Here is a 27991-nt window from a genome sequence, read left to right as displayed (position 1 = left end):
TGGAAGGCCTTCCTACTCTCCAGCCATGGACTGGACCAAGGACTCTCGCCTGCCCAGTGCACCCTCTCTCCCTGCCCTTTCCTCTCTTTGGCCCTGGGGATGGCCAAGTCACCCCTGGGTTACCTATTTTGTTCTCAGCTCTTCAGGGGTGTCCAGTGGCGTCTGGGATGCCCGAGACTGAGAACCTGTTATCTTTGGCCTCCATGAGGCCCAGAGACCTCAGGCTGCCCCTTGTCCACCCGCTGCAGGTTGGGGTTCTGTGGCTTCCCACAGCCAGGCACCCACCTGGGGCCACATGGAAAGGGTGCAGCAGTCCTCCAGAGTCTGCCCGCCCAGAGCACCAGAAGTCTGGCGGGACGAGGGTTTTCTCCCACTCCATTTATTCCCCCACACCCACTGCCCTACACGTTCTAACTTTTCCATATTTCTTGACTCTTTCTCCTCTGCCATTCTCCTTTTGTCTCTAAAGAAAAAAATGTTGTCTGGTCACTGTGACAGTTTAAACTAAGAACAATATACTATGTCAGATCAAGGAAATACAACCCATGAATTCAATGAAACAGTGGCAGGTGACAACAAGGCTCATGGGGGATGAAAGGGTTTTCTCTGCATGTGCAAGGCATGGGAGTGACAGCTGTCACCTCCTTAGAGGACAGGAGAATTGTTGCCATAGGTTACTGGCTTCATTTGAGCTGATCTTAGTAGGATGCCTGAGCCCACCTGCAGTGAGTGGTACACTTCCTCTTCCTGGGGTTTGTAAGGAGGGGATATCAGGTTGCTATGCCAATTGTACACCCACAACAGAAAAGCCATGCAGTAGACATTGGGGAAAAGTTAGGAAACCCAGGACACAGAATGTTTCTAACTCAGCCCAGAATACTATCATTACCCTCTCTCACCCTCAAGGAAACAGGGAAACAACCCTCCTTGCCACACACACACACACACACACACACACACACACACACACACACACACCGCTTAACCTGCAGCCACAGAAAACCACCATAGAAGCCATTTCTTGAATTCAGTTTGGACCCTGGCTTCACCAGATGGTCATATGAGCAGTATGTCCCTGGAAACTTTGGAAATTGAAGCTGCCACCCATTCCTAAGTTACTTCTCACTTTACTGAAGGACACAGACAGTACAGTTTCCCCATTGCAGATCCCTGGCTTACAGTTACTGAAAACAGCCTGCAGCCACAACCCAGTTGGGTCAATTGTTCTGGTTGAACTGTGTCTCCCTCTAGATCAGTGGTTTTCAATCTTCCTCATGCTGCAACCCTTTAGGACAGTCCCCCATGTTGTGGTAACCCCCAACCATAAAATTATTTTTGTTTTTAATTCATAACTGTAATTTTGCTACTGCTATGAATCATAATACAAATATCTGTGTTTTCGGATAGTCTTAGGTGACCCCTGTGGGAGGTTGAGAACCACAGCTCCACTGTATGTTAAAGCCTAACCCCCGGATCTCTCAGAAAGAGACTGTGGGGCTCAAACCCACAGCCTCACACAAGTTAGGCAAGCATTTTGTCACTGAGCCACACCCCAACCTCTGGAGACAGTCTTTAAAGAGACAAATTGCGTTAAAGTGAGGTCATTAGGGTAGGCCTTCATCCATTATTACTGATGTCCTCATATGAGATTAGCACACAGATGTGCACAGAGGGAGTCCATGTGAGGACACAGCAAGAACACAGCCATGTGCAAAAGACCTCACAGAAACACTCAGCCAAAACCTTCCCCTTCACCTCCCGGCCTCCGAGATTGTGAGACATAAGTACATATCTGTTATTCAAGCCACCCAGTTTGTGACCCTTTGTCACAACGACTCTAGCAGAGTCACACTCCATTGTGTATCGTTTTGGTTTCAGCAACATGTGACGAGGCTTTCCTCACTCAGCTTCCTGTGTGGGCTTTATGATCACCGAATCTCACAATTTATATCTAAAACATTTCGATAGAAAGCGGTTGATATGCAAATAAAGACGGGTAGCCATTGTATGCTCGAGCCTGGTCTGTGAAAATTGAGAGACTTTTCAATAAACATTTATTTGGCATCTGTTAGCTTTTACCAGGTGACTTCTGGGCTTGTGAGGGGATAAAAAGCAAACGAGATGTGGCCTTGGCTCTCCACAGCTTCGTATCGTGTTGGCAAGGAATCCTATGTCAGTGACCAAGCTCCTCTTCCCAATCTGGTTGGTTTGCTTTCCCATTACTCCCCACTGGTTCTATCACCGTAGCACCCTGGATGTGCTTCCCAGCCTGTTCTAGAACTCAGAGATACCCTCCCTATGCAGCTCCCAGCCACTTCTGTTTCTATCACCGACCAGATCCTAAGCAAACTACTAGTCGTGGTTGCTGCTGCTATCAAATCTTGTGGTGTGTACCCACTCCAGGCTAAATCTATAACACAAATACACAACTTGTAGGAAGAGCAGACCATACCCTGAGGATGTTGATTGAACCACTGGCTCCCTGGTAGCAGGGATATTTGAGATCAGAGAGAGGTGATGAAGAGAAAGACCAGGAGAGATAGGGAGCAATCTGTGCAAAGGCAGAACATGAGTGGGGCGTGAAGTCATCAGAGGGGAATACAAAAGCTGGTGTGGCTGGGCTTAGGCGGCCACAGGAAGCCAAGAGGTGGGAGTATCGCCCACTCGGGACAGTGGCAAAGGGTGTTTCATAGGATCCCCTTGGGAGAGGTTAGCTATAGATCAGAGGCAACAAGGAGGCTCACCGGAGAACAGATATTGCTGTAATCCACATGAGAGAAATCAGAATGTGGACTGGGCAATACAGGAAGAGGGCTGGCCTTGATCGATGAAGGAGTTGGGGAGGGGGCACCTGCCAACTCAAGCCAGAGAACACAAATGAGTACCTCTCTTTGAGGCTGTGAGGCCTTTGATGTCACTGAGGACTGCCAGAAATGCAGGTAAAATTATAAAACACTGTCTTTTGAGGTGCGTTTTAAAATTCAGACCCTTTGCCAATTGCCAACGGCCATGCACCTGAAATCAACTGTGCTGTGCTGAAAGTGCATTGTAGCCACTGTTCTTCCATCCTGCTTGGGAAGAAGTGGTGGTCTGTGTGGCCTCTAGTCAGGGTGCTAGAATGCTGTTCCTACCCATTATAGGCAGATCCATCCTGGGCAGGAGCAGCCTGGCCATTACATAGTCCATTGGCCCCCGGAGACCACTGTGGTCACTCGCTGTCCGTGTGCTGCTATCTGCCAGGAACTCTCTGTTTGTTTGCTATTTGAACAGCTCTCGCACACAAACTGTCAGATAAAATTCCATCTGTGGTTAATGGAAAGATCTGTTTAAATGTTGCATCATCACTGGAAAGAAACCTGAGCTCTGATTAAACTCTGGGGCAAAGTCCCATCATTGCGCTAAGCAGAATGCCCGCTGCAGCCCCCGAAGTCACACTCCAACTGGGAAGCGTTAAAACCCCAACAGGAGGCATCAACTAGAAGGTCCCTACAGCCCAGAAGCAGGCACTGAAGCTCTCTCCATCCAATAACATCTCCATCTTTCCATTGCCATCATCCAACTGGCTGAAAACCAAAGGAAAGGGCTGAACTGGAGTCATCTAGCTAAAATGTAAGGTTTGGAAGTCACAGGCAGCGGCGTCTAAACTATAAGCCAGTTTGGAACAGACTCAGAACGAGTAATTTTTAAAAAATTTGTGAGCCCTTTCAGCTATTGGCTGAGGCTTCTGCAACATCTGCCCTTCTGCAGACATTTAGCAAAAGAACAAGTTAAAAACAAATGGTTTCATTTTGCTTAGATGACAGCCTTCAGAGAAACCCAGTGGCCAATACTGCACACTGGGAACACGTAAGTTGTTCTCCCTGTGATCGGGCTGAGCAGTAAAGCAAAGCAAAATGGCCCCCTCAAGAGGAAATCACGCAAAGGTTAATTAAGAACGTACAGAAGCGAGTAGCTCAGCAGTTAAGAGTACCACTGCTCTTCCAGAGGACCTGAGTTTTATTCCTAGCACCTGTATGTTGGCTAGCAACTCCAGTTTCAGGGGATCCCATGCTCTCTCTTAGCTTCCACAGGAACTGCATGCGTGTGGCAAACACCCATACACATAAAATATTTATATTTTAAAAGAATGCAAAGACAGCGCTGGCCTACAGAGAAGCCGGTAGAGGATGGGTGGAGGGAGCTGCCTGGTAGGGGTGACGTGTGTATGTGTGTATGTGTGTGTATGTGTGTGTATGTGTCTGTGTGTGTCTATGTGTATGTATGTGTCCATGTGTGTGTATGTGTGTATGTGTCTATGTGTCTATGTGTCTATGTGTGTGTATATGTCTATGTGTGTGTGTGTATGTATGTGTCTATGTGTGTGTATGTGTCTATGTGTGTCTATGTGTGTGTGTCTACGTGTGTCTATGTGTCTATGTATAAATAAAGACAAGCTTCCCTCCTTCGCTGCCTCCCCCTTGTGTTTTGTTTAAACAAATGTACACTCCATCCATTTCCTATGATGTTGGGGTGGACTGTAAATTCCATCACTCATCAAACCGCTTTGATACAACAGAAATCAAAGGTAATTAAAATAAAATGCCATCTGTATTCGGCTGGACTTTATCCTAAGCCCTATAACATTCATTTCCAGTTTGGTCATTCCAGCACACGGACAACTACATTCCAATGTCTCTGAATAATATTAAATCATCTTTTCCGTTTGTTAATAATATTAATTATAGACCTTTCCAAATGAAAGGGTATCATGAAGGGCTAACGGAAGAAAACGGTTCTGATAAGGGACAGTACTAAGTAATTCTATGAAACAGCAAATTTCATCAAACTGGAAATGACTGGGTAAAGTAAATATTCATCAAACGAACAGTGGATTCATTTGGATTGCCTTAAAACTAGACTATGTAAACAGAGGTATTTCATTTGCAGTTCAGAATTCCTAATTGGTCTATATGCTTTCTCTGGGGTTGAAACTTTAATTAGAACTGAGGGAGACAATTGGCCAATCACTGGCAGGTCTCCGCAGGGCTGGGACTGGCAGGCTTTTCACCTTTTTCCTCTTTATTTTTTATTGGCAGGACGCTTTGATGGCAGCCCTGCCAGGAACCAAGAAACTAGGTAAAAGGGGTTTTTATTTGGAAAAAGCTAGCTGCCAGAGTCTTGCCCTAGGATGTCTGTTCTTCCTTCTGCTTACTTCAGGCATACAGCTGCAGGGTATGGTGGCTCACGACTGTAACACCAGCACTGGGGAAGCTGAGGCAGGAGGCTTGCCATAAATTCTAAGTCACCATGGGCTATCAAGTGGGGTTTGGACCAGCCTGTGATACAGAATGAGTCTCTGTCTCAAACAAAATGATACAACTAATCCCTGGGGAACACTTTGCGGGGAGACCCAAACTGAACACACTCCTTTCAACAAACCCAGCATGAATCAATGGACCAGCTCAGCTGTTGCATGCAGGTGGGTCTAGGGCATCCAGCCACGGGCACCTCTGGGAATAGGTCCCTGTCACCCGGCCTGCATGGCCCGTGCATGAGCCTTCTGCCCCAGCATCACTTAAGCCTCACGAGTACCAGAACTACTGAGCAGTTTTGCATCCCACAATCATTCAGTTCATGTTTTTGAAAAAGAAGACACGCCCAGCTAAGTACCTTAGGGAGGTTTAAAACTTCCAGAGCTGGTGGCTCTCGTCTGTAATCTCAGCTACTCAAAAAGGCTGAGTCAGGAGGATCAAAGTTCTGCCAAGGAAAATTATCTAGACTTTGTTTCCTAATATAAAAATACAAAAGGGGGCTGAGAGCATAGCTCTGCGGTAGGTCACTTGCTTGTTATATAGGAGGCCCTAGGTTCAAGCCCCGATACCTAAAACCCAAACAAAACCCTACAAAGGTTTAAAACAGAAGACAAAGCGTTCTCCGTGTCTCCTATTTTGACTCCGCGTTTGTCTGCATATCAAGAAGGAGTTTTAATTCTTGGAAGCCCCCTCGAAAGGGATTGGGGGCCAGGTCTCTTAGCAAAGAGCCCCCATGTCAGAGCATTCTCCATACAAATACTTGCCCTGACTTTTTTACTCCCTGAGAGGTGGGAATTTGAAGATGCTGGAGATTTCAGATGAAGAGAAAGCATGATGTCTTTACAGAACATATCCACTGCTTGCTTGGAGTGAAACTGTAGCAGGGCGATGTGGTGCTAACTTCCTTCTTAGCTTAGCCTTTCCCCTAAGAAGGGCAATGGCTCACTTTCAACTCACAGAGCCCATCACAGCTCTCCCATGTTCCGGCTATGCACCAGCCCCCCGCTGCCCTTCTCTATGGGCCCTGAGGACCGGCTCTGCTCACCCTTCACTAATTACTCCCATTCTAGAAGCAAGAGCAGCTAAGCTTATGGCTTGGCTTCCTAAGGGAAGGGAATGCCCTCGTTCCTCTGAAAAATATTTCTTCATGTTCAGTATTGTGACCACAAGTAGATATAATTATAACCCCGTGTAATCAGGTGAAATGGCGTGCTTTAAAATGCCCAGACACATAAAAATCTGCTAATAAACATTACATTCCTTTCCTTGCCGAGAATAAGAGAATTAGCAGAATGTCCTTTATCTGTAGCTTTGTATTTATTCATCCATTCTTGTGGTTATCCATCTGTTCATCTAGCCACCCACTAATACACCTATTCATCTACCCAAGCATCCTTCAATCATGTATCCATCCAGTCATCTATCCCTCCATCAGTAATATATTTACCCACCCACTCACTCACCCACCTATTCGCCTTTCCATAAACACATTCACCCATGTTTTCACCCACTCACCCACCCCTTCATAAGTCCATCTGTCCATCCATCCATCCATCCATCCATCCATCCATCCATCCACCCTCTCACCCACCAACCTATAAAATGAATTCACAAATACACTCAGGATCTCTGCTTTCCATGCCCCACTTACATGAGTGGGGGTCTACTTCAAACCAGAATGCCCATAGAGCAATGGCCCAGAGCAGAGTAATTCATCACTGTGTCCAGGGAGGGACTGTTTCTCTCCCCTCCCACAGCTCTGTCAACACAGTGAAGCCAGTCAGTGATGGTCAACAGAGTGGGTTTGTGGTAACATCAAAAACCTATTCTTCCACGAAAACTATTGTAAATGTTCTCTGGAAATGGCTGAAATAATTTTGTGTGCCAGTCAGTGAGTTCAGACTGGCATTTAGAGCATGGCTTTTAAAATGAAATGACTGCTATGTTTAAAAACATCGTGGCCTACCTATCATCGGCCACACCTCCTCGTGGTTAGTAGTGTTTCTCCCATGCACGTCCTTTTCCCTTTCGGCTCGCACTGTGACCAAATGTGTTGCTTCATTTTTGGCCAGCTTCGCTGCCAGCTTCGCTGCCCTTGCTAGAGGCAGAATAAACCACACAGCAGGTATTTAAAAAGCACCTGCTGAATAAATGAACTTGTGAAAGGCCCACAGCCTCTTGTGCAGTTGCAATCTTTACCATGTATCTGCTGACTGAAATTTGCCAACATTAATTTCAAATATAGGTAGAAAGGAAGCATAATTTACTGACCCAGTCAGCATGGGTTACACAAAACTTCAAACTAATTTACTTAAATCTGAAAGAGAGATCACACAAAATTTTAAGGAGAGAGTCAGGCTTACTGCTCCAGTATTTAAGTCAATGTCAACCATTAAGATACATATTATAATGACTAGAAAAAATTTCTCCCTGCCTCATCACTAACTTCATTATTAAATATTTGCTTTAAGGATTTAGTTTATTGGTAAGAATCATACTCACTACTACTACACACACACACACACACACACACACACACATACACACACACACACACACACTGGGGTAAACCCAAGGTCTTGTGCATGCTAAGCAAGGGTACACCACTGAGATATCCCCCAAGCACTACTCATTTTTAAAATATTGATAGATTTCAACATTTTAACTAAAGTCAAGTATTTTTCTCAAGTCTGATAAAGATACAAAAATTGAGAGCATTTAGTGGATGTGACATGTTGCTCTATCTCTGCTACCTTGTATTCAATGTAAATACAGAAATTAATTTTTGAGACTAGAAACCCATTATGGTCTCCTTTGAGGAGGGCAGAGCAGGATGCTCTCAGCCTCAGGAAGGAACACTGTCTGGAGCCGTGTACCTGTGGGTCCATTCTGAGGAAGGTGTGGGGGCCCCTGCTGCTCAAGGTCGATCTCTTGAAGGTCTTGCTGTGGTAAAAATGATAGTAATCGTCCAGGTTTCCAATCTGCAAAACAAGAAGCAGGCTATCATTCTCTAATACACCTCAGAGATGTTTCAAAGCCCTCCACCCCACAATTCAGCTGCCAGAGGAGCCTCCCTCCGCGCACTGCGGCCCACCTGTGCCTCTGGCACACAGTCAGTGTTTAGGAACCGGAAGGACCGTTTGGATAGTTCCTTTCAGATAAACAACCCAATGTAGTGTTTTTGAGGAAGCACACACATCTCACTGGTTAATATTGTCTAAGTTTATACTATCGTGGCCAAGTTTTTCGGACACGAGTTAGTGTTTATTTTGGGTCAAGTATCGCTGAGATAGTGAAGTTACTGTCGAGTCAGGTCTACACCAAAACATTCATTATAAACACTCCCCTTCCACTCCACACCACGAGTAAACCAAAATCTCTAAGAACTGGTACTCACTCTCAAGTGCATGGCGGAAGCCAAAGAAAACACACGGGTACATCTGCCCCAGGACTGTAAGAGGTCAGATGAGAACACGCAGCCCCCTGGGGTGTCCCAATTTTCCATTACGTTGAGAGAGGCCCTGTGGCCTGATTCCCCCATCTTCAAGAACAGTAGATGCTCACACCCTTTCTGTCATGTGGACTTGCCCAGCGTCAAATGACTCTTGAATACAAGGACATAGCTTTCAGAGGTCAGTATCCTAGCTGTCACTGGCTGCATTACATCACTGGTTAGCCACTGGCCTTGAAAATGCAGGTGGACTGAAGTTACAGACACCTCTGTGGCCCTTCTCAGCCACCTGAGCGTCTGACTCAAGAGCGACTGAGGAGCAAACGGGCCACCTCTGTATCTGCTCATGCTTGCAGCATTATATGTAGTCAACTGAGGCAGAAAGCATTTAATGGAAAATGCTGTGTCTTATCATTGCTCTATTCACGATTGTTGTTGATCTCCTACTGTGCCTAACTTACAAACTAAACTTTATCACAGATATGTATGTACAGGGGAAAGTACAGTAGGCATATCTATGTCTATACATGCACATGCTTCATAAGTACATACAATATATACTATAGTACTATCCATTTGTACGCAGCATGTGTACACATACTACTGCAGTTCTCCTCAGAGCAATTTAGATGTGACGGTTTTACATAGAGAGTTGCAGCCAGGTTAAGTCTCAAACCCTTGCCACATTAGCCATGTGGCTGAGTAAGGATGCCCCATCCCTGTTCATCTCCATCCCTTGGGAGTAAACTGGGGATAAAGGACTTACCCTTGGACTTTTTTGTCTTATTGATACCTCTTGAATTTAACGAGGACTAAAGTTTACCCAGTAAAACACAGCTGACCACCCCAACCTTACAACCACTCTGTCAGCTACATCCTGTAGATGCCCAATAGAGATGATGGTCCTGAGGAGAGAGACCTGAGGGGATTTAGATGTCATGAGTGGTCACTTCCACATCTTTGCGTAAGATGGTAGAGTATACAGATGAGGTTCTGCTGGGTTCTCTGTGGTCCTCAGCTTTTTTTGCTAGCCAGCCTGACAGTGCCACTGTTCCCTGTTCTTTTGGAGACAGCCTTCTGTTTTTAAAATAAAGCCCCTCATAGGGACTCCCCAAGAAGACCAACAGGATCAACTAATCTGGACTCCTGGGGACTCCCTAAGACTGAACCACCAACCAAAGAGCATACATGGGCTGGACCTAATCTCTCTCTCTCTCTCTCTCTCTCTCTCTCTCTCTCTCTCTCTCTCTCTCACACACACACACACACACACACACACACACACACACACACTCACACACACACACACATATATGTAGCAAATGAGCAGCTTGGTCTTAATGTGGGTCCTGAACAACTGGAGCAGGGGCTGTCCCTGACTTTGTTGCCTACCTGTGGATCCTTTTTTTCCCTGCGTGGGGCCCCCTGTCTGACCTCAGTAGGAGAGGTTGTGCCTAGCCCTGCAGTGACTTAATGTGCCAGGATGGGGTGATAAGGAAGAGTCCCCCTTCTCAGAGGAGAAGGGGGGAAGGGGATACGAGAGGGGCTGTGTGAGAAAGGGACAGGGGGAGAGGGGTGATGTGATTGGGATGCAAAGTGAATAAATAAATTAGTTAATGGGGGAAAATAAGCAAGGCTCCTCCACTTAAATTTGTTCTGGCATGTTCTGTTCTTGCACACAAAGAACTTCAAGCACTGTGACAGTCAAGTGTCACCTTCTTGGTGCCAGGACCCTCAGGTGGTGCTAACAGACGATACCTCTTATTGGGTACTGGGATTGGCCCTCTGTCTCCTCTTCAAGGCCCCTCCATTCTCCCTTCAGGTCGGGCGGGATGCTGTGGATCGGACAAATCTGGCTGTGCACACATCTTAACCCCTTCCCAATGGAAAACCTGGACTTATCATCTCTGGGTTTTCATCTCCTCCTGAGACTCTAAGTACCACTCTGCAGGATTGATGGCTTCCAGATCTGAAGGGGATACCTATGTATGTGAGGGGGCTCGCAGGGCTCCTGGAAGATAGAGTGCTCAGTCACAGTTATCCATAATTCTAACTCTCTGCCAACTTTCTGCTTCAAGGCATCTTGTATGGCCATGACAAACTTCACTGTTTCTATCTTGTACACAGGCAGGCACGTTTCTCTTCTTGCAGGTAAACCTTATTGCTCACTTCTTCAAACAAGTGACCCAAAGACTGCTAGAGCATGGTTGACCTGCTTCTACCCAAGACAGTCGTGGAGGTTTACTAGACAGCAGCTGTTAGTAAGTACATTTGCTTGTGAGCAGTCGCTATCCCTGGTGAGTGACACATAACTGTTGGTCCTTTAAGGCTATGCATTTAAGGCAGTTCCTTCTTAGGGAAATAGGTAAACGGGTGAATGAAAGGAATGGACACAATGCCAAGCCACCAGTCACTGAATGGAGATCCTGGAGGCCTCTCAGGAAAGTACTGGACTCCAGATAGCTGAGCCAAGCCAAAGGAGCCACTCCTTCCCTTGATGCAAGTCCCAAGGCCACCCAGTTCCCTTGTCTCTGGGACACTGGGATCATCCTTAGAAATGGCCTTAGAAATGGTTTCCAATGATGAGCTGTTCTCTTGGAAGAAGGAAAGGAACAACTGGTCCCCATAATACTAACTAGGCAAATGGCCTTGGGAGTCAGCAATGTCCAACACTGCACCTGTTTGGACCCATGTATAACTCAGCAGGAGGCTTGAGTTCCACTGCAGATGAGAAGGGAGCACCAGCCAAGGCATCCTCCTGCCCTTGCAAAGCTGGCTGCCAACACAGGGAGGCTCTGACTACGTCAGTGGAGCCATGTAGAATCTGCCCTATTGTGCCTGACTCATGGTTAGCATCATGACTTCAAGGTTATCCATGTTGTATTATGTGTCAAAATTTCCTTCCTTTTGATGGTCGAAGAACATTGCATTGTATGAATACATCCATCTACATATGGATGGACACAGGTTATTTCTTCATTTGGTTATTGTGAATGTCACCACTACGAACGGGGAGTGCCAATATTTGCCTGAGTCCCTGCTTTCACTTCCTTTGGGTACATTCCCAGGCCCCACTTCTAGCATAACTGGACAGGCCACACCCACTTGTTTGCTTATGTAGCCACATCCTGTTGCTTCTCCTTCGCAGCCATCTCGGCTCTTCTTGGATTCTCACCTGACCTGCCCCTGCAAGCACTGGCTCTAGGGTGCACTTCTTAGGCTTAGAAACTGCTCTTTCTGACCTCCTCTCAGGCTGCCATCATGAGGAGAGAAGACAGGATACCAGGTTGGCAGCTCCAGGCTTGGACATTCTCTCTCAGGGATGGGTGCACTCTCTTAGTTCAATCAGATGACATCTGACTGTGCTCTGACCCTGACTCAGATTGGTCAGAGGGACCCATTGCTTGTGACTCTGACTCTCGGTCTTCCCATTTATAAGATGAGGCCATTGTATGAGGAGACTGAGGCCCCAGTATTATATGGGGAGGGAGGAATTCCAAATTTCTGAATTAGCAACACTGCCACTCTGTCTAAAGACAAGCAAAGACAGTAGACAATAAAGGACATAGGCACACACAAATAAGACCTAAGATGAACTGTCATTCTTTTGGTATATCTTCAGGGTCATACTGGCAGACACTAGACGTGTAAGAACATAGGTGGATACTTGAAGCTACTAATAGCACCAAACCCCAAAGATAATTATGATTTTCCCTATGTATACATACATACTCACAATACATTAATTAATATAATTAGGCATAGTTTAATAACAAAATAAAACAACCACAATAACTATATCTACTACGTGATATACTATATATAAAACTTTATCTATCAGAGTGTAAATATGAACTGTATAAAGTGCTCTGCAATTTTTTATTTAATGTCTCTAGGCTGTGGTTGACTGTGGGTAACTACAACTATGAAATGTGAGCCCTCGGATAATGAAGGGCTCCTATAGACAGAAGAGGCAAGAAGCACAAAGTCTTTTCTGGGAGAAAATGGGTGCTGGGGACTAAATGCGGAGCCTCACATAAGCTAAGCATGTCCCACTGAGCTGCACACCCAGCCCAGAAACATCTCACCCTTATCTGACACTCACATTCACAGTAACACAGTTCATCGGCTGTGTGTGTGTGTGTGTGTGTGTGTATGTGTGTGTGTGTCCTGGGCTGCCTCTGGGCCATGGGCTGGGACACTGACTCTGCTCCTATGGTCAGTTGGCACAACTGTGCATAGCACCTCTCAAGCCAGTCTCTGAATAGTCTGTCGTTACAGAGATGCACCGGATGCCACAAACATGTCCATGCACAAGCAGAGGGCAGCTCCTCTCCCCTCCCCTTTTGGGAACAGGAGCAGGAGGCACTGTTCCTTAAATCTTAACATAAAAAAAAAAAATTCAATATGTTCTTTTCTCCTTTCTTGCCCATGGAATTTTCACAACGTGTTCATCAGAATCAGTCTCTCAGAGCACTATCCGATGAAACAATTTGCTGAATATCAAATGCTCATGTTTCGCTACTCAACATCAATATGTAACTATATACATTAGGTTGATAAAATTGGTAATATCATTAAAACATCATTAAAGGCCTTGCTAAATGTTCTCAACCAGAACACTGGAAGAAATGAGATAAAAAAAACTCAGAGAGAAGAGTCAAATGTAGTTCAGTTCTCCCTACCAAGAGGCTCTATTAGACATTCCAAAACACTAGGTAATGTAGGTACACGGGGCAGACAAGGGAGGCACAAAGAGAGAGTGGAATTGGGAGCTGCCCCATCCTGTCCCTCGCTGGACCTCGACTGTCACCGAGTGCACCTAGCTTAGCAGGCAAGCAGCAGAAGACCACGTCCATCCCATGCAGCAAACTCAAAAGTTCAGACCCAAGCAGCTAGCTGTTAAGTCTAACCCCATCTTGCAGACAGGGGAACTGAGGCTTAGACCAGTGAAAGTATAGCTTCAAAACAACATAGCACGTTAATAACACAGCTAGGATTCTTAGGCATCAAGCCTCTATCTTTTGGTGCAATTAAAAGCCAATAGCTTCCACAGAGACTCCAAACCCCTGACATCTGTCCTCAGTAGGAGGGTCTCCACACGGGGCCCATATCTCAGCATGTGATACTCTTCTGTTTCCAGGGGAAAGTATGGGGTCATGCATTAAGCTCAATGGTACATTTTCCATTATGCTTCTGTGTGTATGTGTGGGTGGATGGATGTTCAAGTTGTATGAAGACCTGTTTGTTCTGCTGTGTGAGATATACTAGTATTATAATACATATATGTATATATGTAAGCATGTCTATTATATATTCAGATGTGTGTATTTATTAAAACATGTGTTTGTGGCTATGTATATCTGTATTTATGTATATATGAATGTATTTTACATATGTATATGAATATGTAGGAATTTGTATATATAGATACATAAACATTCGTGTGTGTGTGTGTGTGTGTGTGTGTATTTATACAGGACTCATGACCAAAGCCCAGCAAACCTTTGATTTTTTTTTCCCCCATAACCATCATATCAATAGGCTGCTGGGGCCTGTGCTGACTGCCCTAAATCAGAAGCCCTGGGTCTATGGCTCCCCACTGTAGTATACTTCAAACACAGGCAAATAGCTGCAGTAAATCAGCTGCGAGTTGGGTCTGACCTCAGATGGAGGTTCTGGTTACAGAGGCCTGGGTGGTGATGGGGCTTCTGGGTTCTGGAGAAGCTCAGCCTTTCCCAGGAGGCTGCTAGCTGGTTGCCCTCTTCCTCCCCTCTCCCCAGGGCTCAACACAGGGCCACCAGCTCCTCTAGAGCCTCCTTTCCCTCCACCTGGATGGGTCCTGAGTACCCTGCGTTCTTGTGGCCGAGGTGTTGGAAGGCTGAGTCCTACTCTCAGCATCTCTGTCCTCAGGCTTGGCACAGAACAGATGTCAGCAGACGACTCTCACACAACCAGAGCCACCATCACCGCTTTGCCTCCACTTCCCACCCCCTGAGAGCCTACCTATCTCCTGAGGAGCTCCGCGGCATGGTGGGAGGTACCACCCAACCTTCTCAAAGCAGCTCCTTAAATGGTCCACATCCTCATCCCCTGGAGCAGGCCTTTAACAGGGACTAGGCCCGCCCCATGGTGCTGTGCTGGCCCCTTCATTTCTTCAACATCACCACACTGCCATTCTGCCCAGCTCCTCACTGACACAGAGCCACCTCTCTTGTCACACATATTGGCTTCTGTGCTTAAGAGACTTTGTCATGTGTAAGGACCCTTCTCTCTTGTTGCTCCATAGTCCTATGTGAGCTCACGCTGGTCCTCTGCAGTGACTCCACTGACTCCTGCTATTGTTTACCTTATCCCAAAGTCACCACTGCCTCCGGGAAGCCTTCCCAGATCTCCCAGACTCAGTTCTCATTGCACCTATATACCAGGGAAAGTGTGAGTCCAGAGGGGGGAATGACAGCTCCTTCCCTTCTGGGCACAGCTGTCTTCCTTTTACTCTCTCCCAGCCAGTCCCCATCCCAGGACAGCCGTGAAGCTGGAAACCACTGTGCTGTGGAGCTGAGGGACCAACTGGCAGCTGGTGGCCTGGGCAGACATAGCCTCTGTGCTATCTAGAAGGCACAGCTTCTCCTCCACCCAGGTGGCTGGAGGTTATTCATGGGGAGCACACAGCACAGATGGGAGCACCACAGGGGGAGGATCCGAAGGAGAGCATGCGAACAGTATCTGCACAGACTCCTCGCAGTGTTGGAGCAGAGTCCTGAGTTTTTATTTTAAGCACAACCATTTACTCTCATGTTTACTGAACCCGGTGGGCTGCCAGCTGGAGCTCACCCTGTATTCTTCAAGACAGCGCTACGTGAAGGAATGAAGGAGGAGCGACAGTCTCATCGATCCGTGTCTGATGTGCAGCAGAGCCACTGCAGAGCACCAGCATCCACCCCAGATGACACTGAGTCTTCCAAAGGTCCACCAGCCCTGGGGCCAGAGAGCTGGCTCTCAGGGAGTTGCCTAAGTGCATATTTTGGACAGTCTAGGAAAACATCATCTCACCTCCCCAGGCTAGAGCAGCTAAATCTCGCCTGCCTCAAGGGAACAGCTGATAAGCAGCCTGGGAACGTCCCCCTTCAAGGTCTCCACATGAATGGGGAGTAGATTTGCAGCTTCTGACTGCAGAAACCTCCCTTTATCACTCCCGGAGCCTGCCCTTGGCTGGACACAGATGTCTCCAGCCCTCTTCCCACAGCTGCAGCTTGCTGGCTTCTGGGGCTGCTGGGCTTTCTTGGGGCTGACATCTTCCAAAGGCCTTGGCTTTCTGGAAGAGTCCATGTCTCAGTCATGGTCCCCTGGGTTCAGTTATATAACGCTATTGATCCCAGTTGGCCTGCTTAAGAAAAACACAACTAATTAGAGCCCATAAAAGCCTACACACCAAATTAATTCTGAATTGCTCCGGTGACTTCCTCCTAAAAATGTTATAAATAGAGATGGCCACCGGGCCTATATTTAGCCTGCGCTGGGCTACCTGGTATTTATAATTAAGGAAGTCCAGAGGGACAGAATGGACATTTTGTTGTTTTTTTTTTTTAAAGCACTTTTTTTTTTACAAACTGCTTCCCATTTCAGTCACATATACACACAGCCACATTCTGTTATTGCAATAATTACAGTCCCACCCGAGTTAAGATGCTGCACGATTTCTCAGTTCTTTCAAATTATGTTCTTCAACACATACACACCCAAACAGTACAATTAAGCTGGTCAACTTCCTGCAAATCCCTTTAAAAAAAAACAAAAATAACATTAATTTTGATTTTGTAGACTTCATTTTCTTTCCCTTGAGCTGCTGAAGCAAACAGCCTGGTTTCTGATGAAGAAGCCTGACATACCCACTTGGCCTGGGCTCATACTGCTCACGGCTGCAAACATACTTTAGTTTTGAAGGTCTCCTCTCTAAAGATCTTACTAGTTAGAGGGTTCTTAGTGGTTGTGTGAAGTTCATTATTGTTCTTCATTCCTGATCCTAATGCCCCCAGTGTATTCACTTGTTTTGCTTTTATTTGATTTTAAAAAAAAAAGAAAAAAAAAAAAAAAAAAAAAAAAAAAAAAAAAAAAAAAAAAAAAAAAGAAAAGAAAAAGAAAAAGGAAAAACATGCAGCCCTTCCTCTCCTGAGGTCCTCTAACCTAAGTGTCATAAGGACAGGAGCATAGCTTGTGTGGGGAGGGGACAAGAGGAAGGCCTGGGGTAGCCCAGGGCAAGGCATGACAGCTGGAGCTCAGCAATGAGGAAGGCATCCCCACTGGTAATGGAAAGCCTGGGAAATCCGTAGGCAGAGGCCCCACTCTGGACATCTAAATGTGAGCAGGTCCCCAGGGTCAGGGTGGAAACCAGTGAATTTAGGACTGGAATCAGCCGTCCTTGTAAACTGTTTTCAATGCAGATAGAGAAGTAAGCGCACATGTGTGGCGTGGTTTGGAAAAGTGTCGTCCATAGAAAGGCCCATGTGCTAAAAGCTCGGTCGCCAGCTTTTGGGAGATGAAAGAACTATTAAGAGGTGGAGCCTAGTGGGGAGAAGTCACTGAAGGCCAGCCACTGACGGGAAGAGTAGGTAGGCCCCAGTGCCTTCCCTCTCGTGCTTCTTGGCTGCCATGAGGCAGGTAGTTTTGCCCCATTGTACACTCTCATCAGGACCTACTGCTTGGCCACAGCAGCGGGGCTCTGGGCTGAAACCCCACACATGGTGAGACAAAATAAGGCTTGCCTACTTTTGCCACAGGGTCAGAGCACCATACATGAGGTGTATGTAGACACAGATGCACAGTCCCAACCTGTCCCCCTAGCCTGGGAGCAACAATACTCCAAAGCTAGAAGGCCAGTGATCGCGCATACAATTTCCCTACTGAAAAGAACAGGGCTCCGTGGGCCATGGCTGGTTCTGGGACAGGAATAGCAGGAGAACGTGTGGTATCATAGATCGACAGGAAGCAAGCAAAGGCCCACAGAACTCCAGAGACATTTGAGAAGGATACAGAGGCCAGCTTGAAGGGCACCCACTGACCAAGCTGGGCACAAGATGTTCTAATGAGCGCCGACTAAAACAAGAAACCATGACATGAAAACAAGAAAACAGACACGAGTAAATTGATAATAAACCCGAGCTTCCTGAGAAATATCTGCTATGTGTCCTACAGTTTCAAAATATTACACAAAATACAATTATGAAGGCAAAACCCAGACATTTTGACAGTGTAAATTCTGATGAAAATCACCTGAGTCAAGTGACCTATATAAGCATCACCAGAGATGTGATGGATGAAATGTGAGCCAGGGGCTGTGGGTGCCTAGGGATGGCTTGCCTCCTCCACGTTGCACTTTATCCCTAATGTGAGACTTTAAGACGGTGGAAACCCAACCCGATGCTTAGAGATGACATCTTCCGGGGGTGACTGCAGTTAGATAAGCTCATGAGGGGACACCCCATGACTTGTATCTTGATAGCTTTATAAGAAGAGAGAGAGACACGTAATATAGGAACAGATTCTTCCTGTGTCCTGCCATGCCATGGCAGCCTGAGCCAGCTTGGGACCCTGCTGGCAGGGAAACAATCACTGGTACAGGCTGTTGACTTTGGACCCCGAGAACCATGAGCCAAAGTAAACATCTTTTTCTTTATCCATTCTCACTCTGTACTATTGCTATTAGCAACAGGAACCAGGCTAAGATGTGGTCAGATACCATGGCAACAACTAATGTCCCTTCTGTAATACTTCCATCAAGACCTGACCAACCCAACTGGAAGGATGTTTCCCAAAACACCTGGCCTAATATGTAAAAAGGATTTAGGTCAGGTCATGAATGCTAAAGAAAAATAAAAATCCACTAACAAATGCTCTAGAGTGGAGGAGATTGAACAGCGATGTCACGGTCTCTCTGGAGGTCACCCTGCTGGAACCTAAGGCAAAGGAGAAATAAGCAATACTGAGCTGAACTGCACATTTTAATATTTTGTCCATGGGTTTTCACGCATCAATTGTTATTTGTCTTCACGATAGTCTTTTGGTACCCTCTCATACCATGCTCTTCAGCCACATGCCAATCTCATCCTGCCCTATAGGCCTGCCCTGCTAATGAGACCTGCTCACCAAATGTCACCTTGACTTTGAACAGAATCCTTCTCTATACTTTGTCCCTATAACAAAATACCCCAGGCAGTTAATTTGTGACGAGAAAATGTTTGATCTACCTGACAGTTCTGGGGGTCGTCATCTACAATGACGTGGTCCTGGTTGCCTGTGAGGAGACAGAGCAGCATGGGGGACACCATGACAGAGCAAAACCGCTCATCTATGGCCAGAAAGAAAAAACACAGAGGAAGGGATTGGTTTTCCGTGGGCCCCTTTGAGGGTATGCGCCCATGTCCAGACCCACCTCTCAAAGGACCTGCCTCTTCCCAGTCACATCAAGCTGTGGAGAACTTTCGTTTGTTTTTTGTTTTTTTTTTTTTAAGATTTATTTATTGATTATATGTAAGTACACTGTAGCTGTCTTCAGACACTCCAGAAGAGGGCGCCAGATCTCGCTACGGATGGTTGTGAGCCACCATGTGGTTGCTGGGATTTGAACTCTGGACCTTCGGAAGAGCAGTCAGGTGCTCTTACCCACTGAGCCATCTCACCAGCCCCTGTGGAGAACTTTCGAACCCAAGCTCCGTCCTCAGTGAGAACCACCCTTGGGCGCCCGAGGACAGTGAGGCTCACACATAGGGACAGCCCTGCAGGCATCTGCTGCAGTTCTATAGAAACTGCCCTTGTGCACCAGAGTGTTGGGGTTGAAGAGATCAAGCCAGTAACAGTCTCCCCACAAGCACGCACTACAGGATCCTAACTCTCCTGAGAGCTTGTGATTGGTTTCAATTTTGTTTTTACATTTTTTTTTCATTGCAGTAAAACAAAGCATCTAACCTCCCAGTTCCCTTTCCCAGTGAACATTGAGGCAGTTTGAATGAAAATGGCACCGGAAGTAGCACTATTAGGAGGTGTGGTCTTATTGGAGGAAGTGTGTCACTAGGGATGGGCTTTGAGGTTTTAGAAGTTCAAGCCAGGTTCATTGTCTCTCTCTTCCTGCTGCCTGCTGGTCAGGATGTCGAACTCTCAGCTCCTTCTCCGGCATCATGTCTGCCAGTGTGCTGCCATGCTTCCTACCGTGACAATAATGGAAAACCTCGGAACTGTAAGCTAGTCCAAATGGTTTCCTTTTATGAGTTGCCATGGTCATGGTGTCTCTTCACATAAAACCCTAAGACAAACAATGAAAATGTGGTCTAGCCAGGCATATGAGTATTGAATAGCCTTTGCTCTTAGCTCTCTGTTGTAAATGGCAGATGGGTTATTTGAATTTCATTACTATTCCCTCCTCTAACCAAAGCAGAGCCTGAGAGGCCCTGGAGTTGAAGAAAGAAAAGGAAAAGGAGACTTATTCCAAGGTGATCTTGAGGTAGGGAGGCTGCAGGAGGCATGGACCTTCCCAGAATGTCCCCGGGTCTCAGCACCTCACTCTCTGTTAGGTCTCATGACCTTTCCATAGATTATCTACCCTGCAGCTGACTCATTACTAAGGATGGGGCCACAGCATGTGTCCCTGTTGCCTGCTAACTACCAGGGTCTAACCTCATCTGGTCTCTATAGTTAGGAGAGGTGGCCCCAAACCCAAAGGGCCCATGCAGGGACCCTATGATAGGAGGCAGGGTTCTCGAACTCTCCCCGAAGAGGCCAATATTCAGATTGTACATGAGTTTTATACCAAGTTGTTAATATTAATGCCCCATTTAAATGTTGTTGCTACTACGGTAGAGTCTGCCCTAACATGGCTGCAGGTTGTCAGTGGGCTGTGATCCTGGCAGGAAGCATCTGGACACTGGTTCAGACTCTCCTGGCTCTAAAAGATCCCTGTTTGCTTTTGTTTCCCTGAGTGTAGAAGAAGCAGGCTGATGAGGGCCTTGTCCTCAGAATGTCCTAGCTGAAAAATTCACAAACTCAGATTTGCTCATAGAGATGAGGACCTCTGACTGCTCAGGCAGTGAAACTCACCTATGACCCTGGGCACACATGACTATGCACAGCACACAGCAAAGGCAGGCTTAGGGCTGAGACGCTGTTTGGTGTACTTCCCGGAGAGAGGCCATGTTGGAGGAGATTGTCAGGTTACAAAAAGGGGGTGGGGAGAAGAAAGATTTGGCTTTATGGGAGAAATGACTTAAATTTCAATATCTAAAACCCTTCCTGGAGAGTAGTTATACAAAGGGAAACTAAAAGATATCCAGAGGAATGAATCTTCAAACTTTTCAGTTTAAAATTAAGACTCTCCTATACGGAAGCAAAAGTCGGAGCCGCCAGCAACAGGTGCAGACCCAAGCTCACAGAAACACCGCTCACAAAAGCCAAGCAGGGAGCAGCAGCCCAAGTGTCCGTCAGTGGCTGAGGAGGTGATTATGGGATGTACCAGTGTGCAGTAGAAGCTGGTTCAGCCTCGGAAAGGAAGAAGATGCAGATGCAGGATGCAACAGGGATGAATCTAGAGGACACCAGGCTAAGTGAAACAAGGTAGGATTAATAGGAGAGTTCACTGCTAAGCACATGGTAGTAGCAAAGCACACAGGCAGGAAATGGGATGTTGGTGTCGGGGCTGAGAAGAGGAAGGATGGGGAATGAGTTCTTAACATGTAGAGTTTCAGCTTGGAACTGGTTAGTAGTGACCGCTACACATGGGCATAAAGGGACGCAATGACACTCAACTGTACACAAAACAATGGTTCCAATAGCACACCCTGTGTTACTCATCTTGAACATCATTAATATACATCTTCTATAGCCTGTCCACACAGTTCCTGAAGTTGACTTGTTTCCTGTGTCACTCGGCACATTGGAGGCTGTGGCTCCAAGGGACTAGAGAGGAAGCAGGCACAGTGGATGCAGAGAGGCTGCCAGCTCTCGTGACCAGCTGCCATGGCCCCAGGCCACTTTCCCCTCCTCAGCCCATCCCTATCATGTGGTGTCCTTGAAAGGTAAAAAGGACCAGGAAGGGAAGGAGATGACAGTCCCATCAGAGATGGCCACAGTGCACTGGCCCACCTTAAGTCTTCAGCTCTGGACTAACACGTAAGAGGGCCTCAAACACATAGCAAGCTCAGCTTCCTTTGTCTGATCCTCATCTTGAGAGGCAGCCCATTGACCATGTGTCTGTGCTGAACCATAGTAGCTTGTTTTATCAAAATGGGCACCTTGGGGTTCAGGAAGACAGGGAGAACTTCAATTTTTTTTAAATATGTTTATGGATGTTTTGCCTGCATGTGTGTCTATATACTGGGTGCACATACCAGGTGTCTGTGGAGACTAGAGAGGTTGTTGGATTCCCTGGGACTGATGTTACAGACCATTATGAGCTAGGATGTGGGTGCTGGGAATTGAACCCAGGTCCTCTGGAAAAATGCTCATCTCTTAACTGGTGAGTCGTCTCTTCTAGACCCATAGAGGGAATTAAAAAAAAAAAGTAGATCTATTTATTTTTATATTTCACACATGGGTGTTTTGCCTATGAACCTCATTCACACTGATACCCTTGGAGGTCAGAAGAGGGCATTAAATCCCCTGTAACAGGGGTTCTGTGATCTTTTACCAGCCTCAGTTTCTCCTCTCTCAGAGAGACATTGGCTTACTTTCCAGTCACTTCATGCCCCTGGGGTCTCTGGAATATTTGCTGATAACTTTGGCAGCACTTTCATATTTAAAGTAAAGCCTCCAGATCACTGATCAAGTAAACTAATTGCTTCAAGGGAAGACAGGAGAATGAATTCTGACCTCTGTGCCCTCCCCACCCAGGACTCGCTGACATGAGGCACACAGTAGTGTCTTGCACACCAGGGCCCAAGGAAGAGCCACCCAGCCTTCTGTGTATCTCCTTTGTGCTTACTGACAGCACTGCTGGGTAGCTCCGTCCCTGTTTCCCTCCATTCCTCTGACTGATGCTTTCATCTTATACAGCTACCACAGGTCTCCATGGACACCCATCCTTCCCCTCATGGACTGCTTCAACATGGACATGAGCAGCCATTAGAGCAGAACACAGTCCTAAATATGGGAGACCTAGCAGGACCTGGGGCAGCCAGAGCTTGCTTCAGAAGGGGTACCAATAAGAATGAATAGAACAAGATTGGGAGAGACACAAGAAGTCATCCTGGCCACCAAGAGTTCAGAGGGCATCACCAAGCTCCATCATCTACCAAAATATGTCCTAAGATACAAACAGGGACCTGCATTCTCAGAGGCTCTCTAGAGAGAGCACATCTACTGTTCTTCTAATGAAAGATGGGGTGGGGCGGGGACACAAAGGGAACAAGGAACTCACCTCCCGGTTATCACCTTGCACACCCTTTAGAGGAAGTCCATTAGGACCTAACTCAGCAGCTGAGTGAGGTCTTGGCTCTGAAGGCAGGCGGCTGTTCATGCTAGCTCTGTTTAATTGAAAAGGGACTTTGGGCACAGCTCCTTCATTTCTCTTTACCTTCATTTCCCTTTCCACATAAAGAGAACAGTAATATTCCTCTGCCCAAGGCTGCAGGAAGGAAAACCAACCGTGGCAGGCATGCAGCACAGGAAATGCTTTAGAGGGGCCTGGTAGCTTCTTGTATATTGTTTCTTGGAGAAGGGAACAAGCGTGCACCCCACTTTAGGAGGACAAATAGACCAAATGAAATTGGATATAAGGTCAGATAACAAATCCCATTTGCCCTTCAGTTTCTTTTCTTTTTCAATTATACCCGCAGCCCTTTGTATCCACGAGTTCTGCATCTCTGAATTCAACTAGCTTCTCTGAAAACATTCACACACACACACACACACACACACACACACCACGGGCAGGGGAGTATTATTGCTGCCTCATAAGCCAATTACACCTTAGGCCTACGAGGTTGGCTAGTACATCTGTACTGACACATACAAACGGAATACAGACTTTTCCCTGCGACTTTATTCCCTAAACAATACACTATAATGACAATTTCTATCATGCTTGCACTGGGTTAAGAATGATCAGTCATCTACAGGTGATTTAGAGTGGGTAGGAGGATGCATGTAGGCGCTCCATAAATACTACACCATTCTCTATGAGGAACTGAGCACCCACAGACCTGGGACCCATGGGGATCTTTGGACCAATCTTTCACAGATACCAAGGAAAGAAAGACTTTATTGGTGGCTCCATAGGGAAAGTAAACCGACTTTGAAAGAATCCCAAAAGGTCAGTGTGAACATAATAGCACCTTGCTGGCTAAGCCTCCACCCAAAGGGGCAGCAGGAGTGAAGGAGGGTGCTAGGGTGGGGAGCCACACATAAGCACCCTGCACTCCTACCTGCCAGGCATGTGACAGCACCTGTGTCTAGCAATCCACTATCTTTTCCAGTTCCCCGAAGCTGACATTTCTTATCCATATACTCTTACACGCTCATCTGAATGTGCAATATATGGCTGATTCCGAGCTGAGACATTTTTCTAAGTCCCAGAATTCTGATTCTGCAAAACAGATTCCTGCCGTATGTCATCTCTTATGTTCACAAGTCTGCAAAGACAAATTCGCCTTGAGCTTGGGAGCTGCTCATCTGGGTCTGTGAAATCCTGTCTGATGTATGTGCACTGCCTGCTGGAGCTGACAGCTGGTGTCTCCGATACCCTCATCACCCGACGCTGGTGACAAGTCGTCTTCTCCAGAGATGTGGACTGGCTCTAGCGTGGCTTTCAGTGACTCATAGTGTGGTAGTCTTACATGTCTTGCTTTCCCAGGGCTCCACAGCTACCCATCATATGACCAGACATCAATCACACAGTGAGGATCTGATGCAGCTGCCAGGTGCCTTCTCTCTCAGAGAGTGACAGCAAACCCATCCTATTACCCTAGGATGGGAACAGGTGGTGAGAACTAGAATGGCCTCTGTGGACCCCAACTCCATCCGGTGGTGTGCGGTCAGTCTATCCCTCGTGTGGATTTGAGATGCTTTGGCCAGCAGTAGGAGTGTCAAGTGGGTTTTCTACATAGCTTCGGCCTTAGGCATGAGCCCAGACGCTCTAATGAAGCCCAGTGAGCAGTGTAGCCCAGGTTTTACAGTTTCTGATCCCCAGGTGGCCTGGTTTCCCAGGCAAGCCCTCAAGCAAAGTCCTAGGCCTGCCCATGCCCTGCCTTCTGTGGCTTCCTCTGCTGGCTCTCAGTGGTTCATTCTAATGCGGCCACCCTTTAATACAGTTCCTCAGGCTGTGGAGACTCCCCCAACCATAAAATTATTTTGTTCCGATTACAGAACTGTGATTTTGCTGTTATGCATATAATATAAATATCTGATAAGCAGGATATATAATATGTGACCCCCAATGGGGTCACCACCTATAGGTGAGAGCCACTGTCTGAGATGGGCTGCAGTATCACAGAATACAGCTTAGCAATGCTGAAGCCTCCAGAGCGCTCTGCAGAATCCGGGCAAACTGGCTCTTTTCAAAGATGCGTTCGTTCTGTTATGTTTTTCTCTAACGCCAGTGAAAGACACAGACTTTGAGAAACATCATTGGGTTCTCAGGAGCAGGTCTAATTACTTGTTCCACCAACTCTGTGACTGTGCTCCTGAATGTGGGCTAAATTTAGCGGCTTTTGGTCTCTCTCTGTCAGCTTCTACATAAGTCTTCCATATTTGCCTCACTAGAAAGAAAGCAAGCCCCCACCTCGCGCCCATTGTGTTTGACCACTGGGCGCGGCTTGCTTGTCTCCTCTCCCACAGCTGAATGTTCCTGGAGGTTGGTGCAGCATAGCACCCCACCACTGTGCAAATCTGAGGACAGAGACCAGGACCAGATGAGGCAATGGAAACACAGCTTGTGTGACAGGCAATCGCAGCCCTAAAACCTCTGGAAATCACAGGCCAGAGTGGGGCCCCCCACACAGGTCAGCTTCTTACATTTCCTGCCACAACCAGGCAACTGTTTTGGCTGTCCTTCAATGTCACAGCCAGCCTCCTCTCCAGCACCTGCAGTGTGTCCCTGACACCACAGCCAACTGTCTCTGCCTCCTCAGTCTGGGCATCAGACCTTTCAGACGACTTCTTCCTGAGTCCCATGGCTACCACTTCTCCTCCTCCTGAGCCCTTGGGAACCATATTAAAGAAAAGAAAAAGTCCTGAAAGAAATAACCAACTCATCTCCCCTTCCCTACTCTCCTGCACCCTCTTTGCTGCTTGAGAGCCCTCTCTAGTAAGTAGTGTGTCCTGTTTTCTCAGCCCTGGTAGCCTAGCTTGAGCTACGCTCACTCACTCTCCCTTGCTCTCTCAGAAATGTTCTGGGCTACGAAATCACTTCTGCAGCCAAGGTCATGTCTCCAGGGAAGGGCTATACAGGCGCCAACACACAGTTGTCATGGCTCACCCTGAGGCCCTACTACCAAGTCCTACATCATTGCTCCTCCCTCCTGGTGTTGGCTACCACCACTCATGGGTTCAGTTTCCTCCTTGGCCACCCCTCGTGCCAGTAGCCATGAACACATCCCCAGACAGACCCCACACCAATGTCCCTCCATCACCACAACTCATCATGACCATGATTACACCTGGTTCCATTGTGACCTGGTTCTCCAATCCTTTAGGCAAATGCTAAAATGGCTGACATCTCTCTGTGAGGGTTCTGCTCTCACACTCCTCATATAACTGAGGACATCTTTACTATATGACTAGTCACATGACCATCTTTGCCCTGCCCTGTAGCCCAGGTCCACCCAAGTCCAAGCACTTGGCCTTCTCCCTGCAGGTGCTTCCCCTGAACCCCAGGAGAGATAGGATCCTTCCCCTGGGCCTCCGGGCCTCGCCCACTCCTCCTCTTCTCTCTGGTCCTCTCTGCAGAGGTTAAACCATGCCCTGGCTTGCCCTCAACACTATTCATATTACTCTCGAAGCGCAGGCCCTCTCAGCCTCGTGGACCTAAACCCTACTCACCTACCAGGTCTCCTGACATCAGAGGCCACACACGCAAGGCTGGGTCTCTGCCAGGTCACAGAGACACGTGTCACTGAAGTGGACACGTTTGAGCCTCGTTGCCATGAGGCATGCTTTAGCAGATGTAACTCTACCCGACGGAGACAACATTCTTCTCCAGAGACTGATGAAGTCCCAGAACCCAAAACACATCTCTTCAGCATCAAAGAAGACAATATCTCATTTGACAATTGTTAGATATTGGTAACAGGAAGAGATGAAAAGTCCCACACATGTAGAAATTAGCATACATTAGCATACATGCTTGACCCGTGTGGACTTCAGATATGCATGACGTAATGACGTGAAAATCCTGACGGAAGAGTTTATGGGCATCACTGACTATGACATCAGAAGGGATGCTGCATCCCCTCCCACACTGGCTGAAGCTGAAGTGATGGACATTCATGGTATCCAGCATCCAGCTACAAAGACATTTGTAAGTTCAAGGAAACAGAGAGGGAGAGAGTTAAAGTTAGAAGAAGTCTGCAAAGTAGAAAATAAACTAGCAATAGAGAAAAGTTAAGCAGCTGGAAAGACTTCCTTCAAAACCCAGCAGGAGAGATAAATCTACCTCAGCACAGACATGAAAATAAAAAAAAATAAAAATAAAAAAATAAACTCACTCAGAAGTGGAATACCAATGAAAAGAAAGATGCGGCCACAGATAGCGCCAAGGATTAACGGATAATAAGGAAACACTCACTGGGACGTTAAGCTGATATATTTGAAAACTTAAGGCAACAAGAGCAAATGACTAGAAAATTATGATTTATGAAACTATCTAAAAAGGAGTAGTCGGACCTTCTGGAAGAGCCTCGGAAACAGTGGGGAGCCAGCCATTTCTCACACAGAACACAGGCAGACAGACCTAAGAGTGAGCTACGGAATGCGCTATGGAACGTTAAGGAACAGACCATCTCAGTCTTGCACAAACTGGCCCAGAAAGCAGAAAAAGTAAAATTTTATGAACCGGGATAATATTAGAGTCAGACAAGAGCTGTGTCGAAAGGCTTTGGCCATGAATGTAGACTCTGAACTCCCAACCGGCTTAGAAACCAACTTCAGTGGTGAAAGTGGCAAGTAGGAACCACGGTGGATTTAGTCCATAAACGCAAGAGCATTTAAAAGTCAACCCATTTAACTCTCCCTAACAGCAAATTGAAAGTCTTTTTTTTTTTTTTTTTTT

The 27991-nt window shown here is 46.8% G+C and overlaps 1 protein-coding gene across 4 annotated transcripts in view; it reads right to left on the bottom strand.

Annotated features, from left to right (window-relative positions):
* The window catches only part of Pcsk6 (proprotein convertase subtilisin/kexin type 6), a 188192-nt gene that overhangs the window by 131102 nt on the left and 29099 nt on the right, over positions 1-27991 (bottom strand). For 3 of the 4 annotated variants that reach the window (XM_021166293.2, XM_021166292.1, XM_029479538.1), the window contains exon 2: positions 8168-8272. In XM_021166293.2, the coding sequence (XP_021021952.1) occupies positions 8168-8179 (12 nt within the window). In that variant the 5' untranslated portion in view covers positions 8180-8272. Of the gene's footprint in view, positions 1-8167; positions 8273-8688; positions 8748-27991 lie in introns of those variants that run through there. The other variant, XM_029479539.1, reaches the window with a different exon arrangement.

The sequence above is a fragment of the Mus caroli genome, chromosome 7 (genome assembly GCF_900094665.2).
Source record: "Mus caroli chromosome 7, CAROLI_EIJ_v1.1, whole genome shotgun sequence".
NCBI lineage: Eukaryota > Metazoa > Chordata > Mammalia > Rodentia > Muridae > Mus > Mus caroli.
The sequence above is the reverse complement of the archived record's forward strand: the minus strand, read 5'-3'. Positions and strand labels throughout refer to the sequence as shown.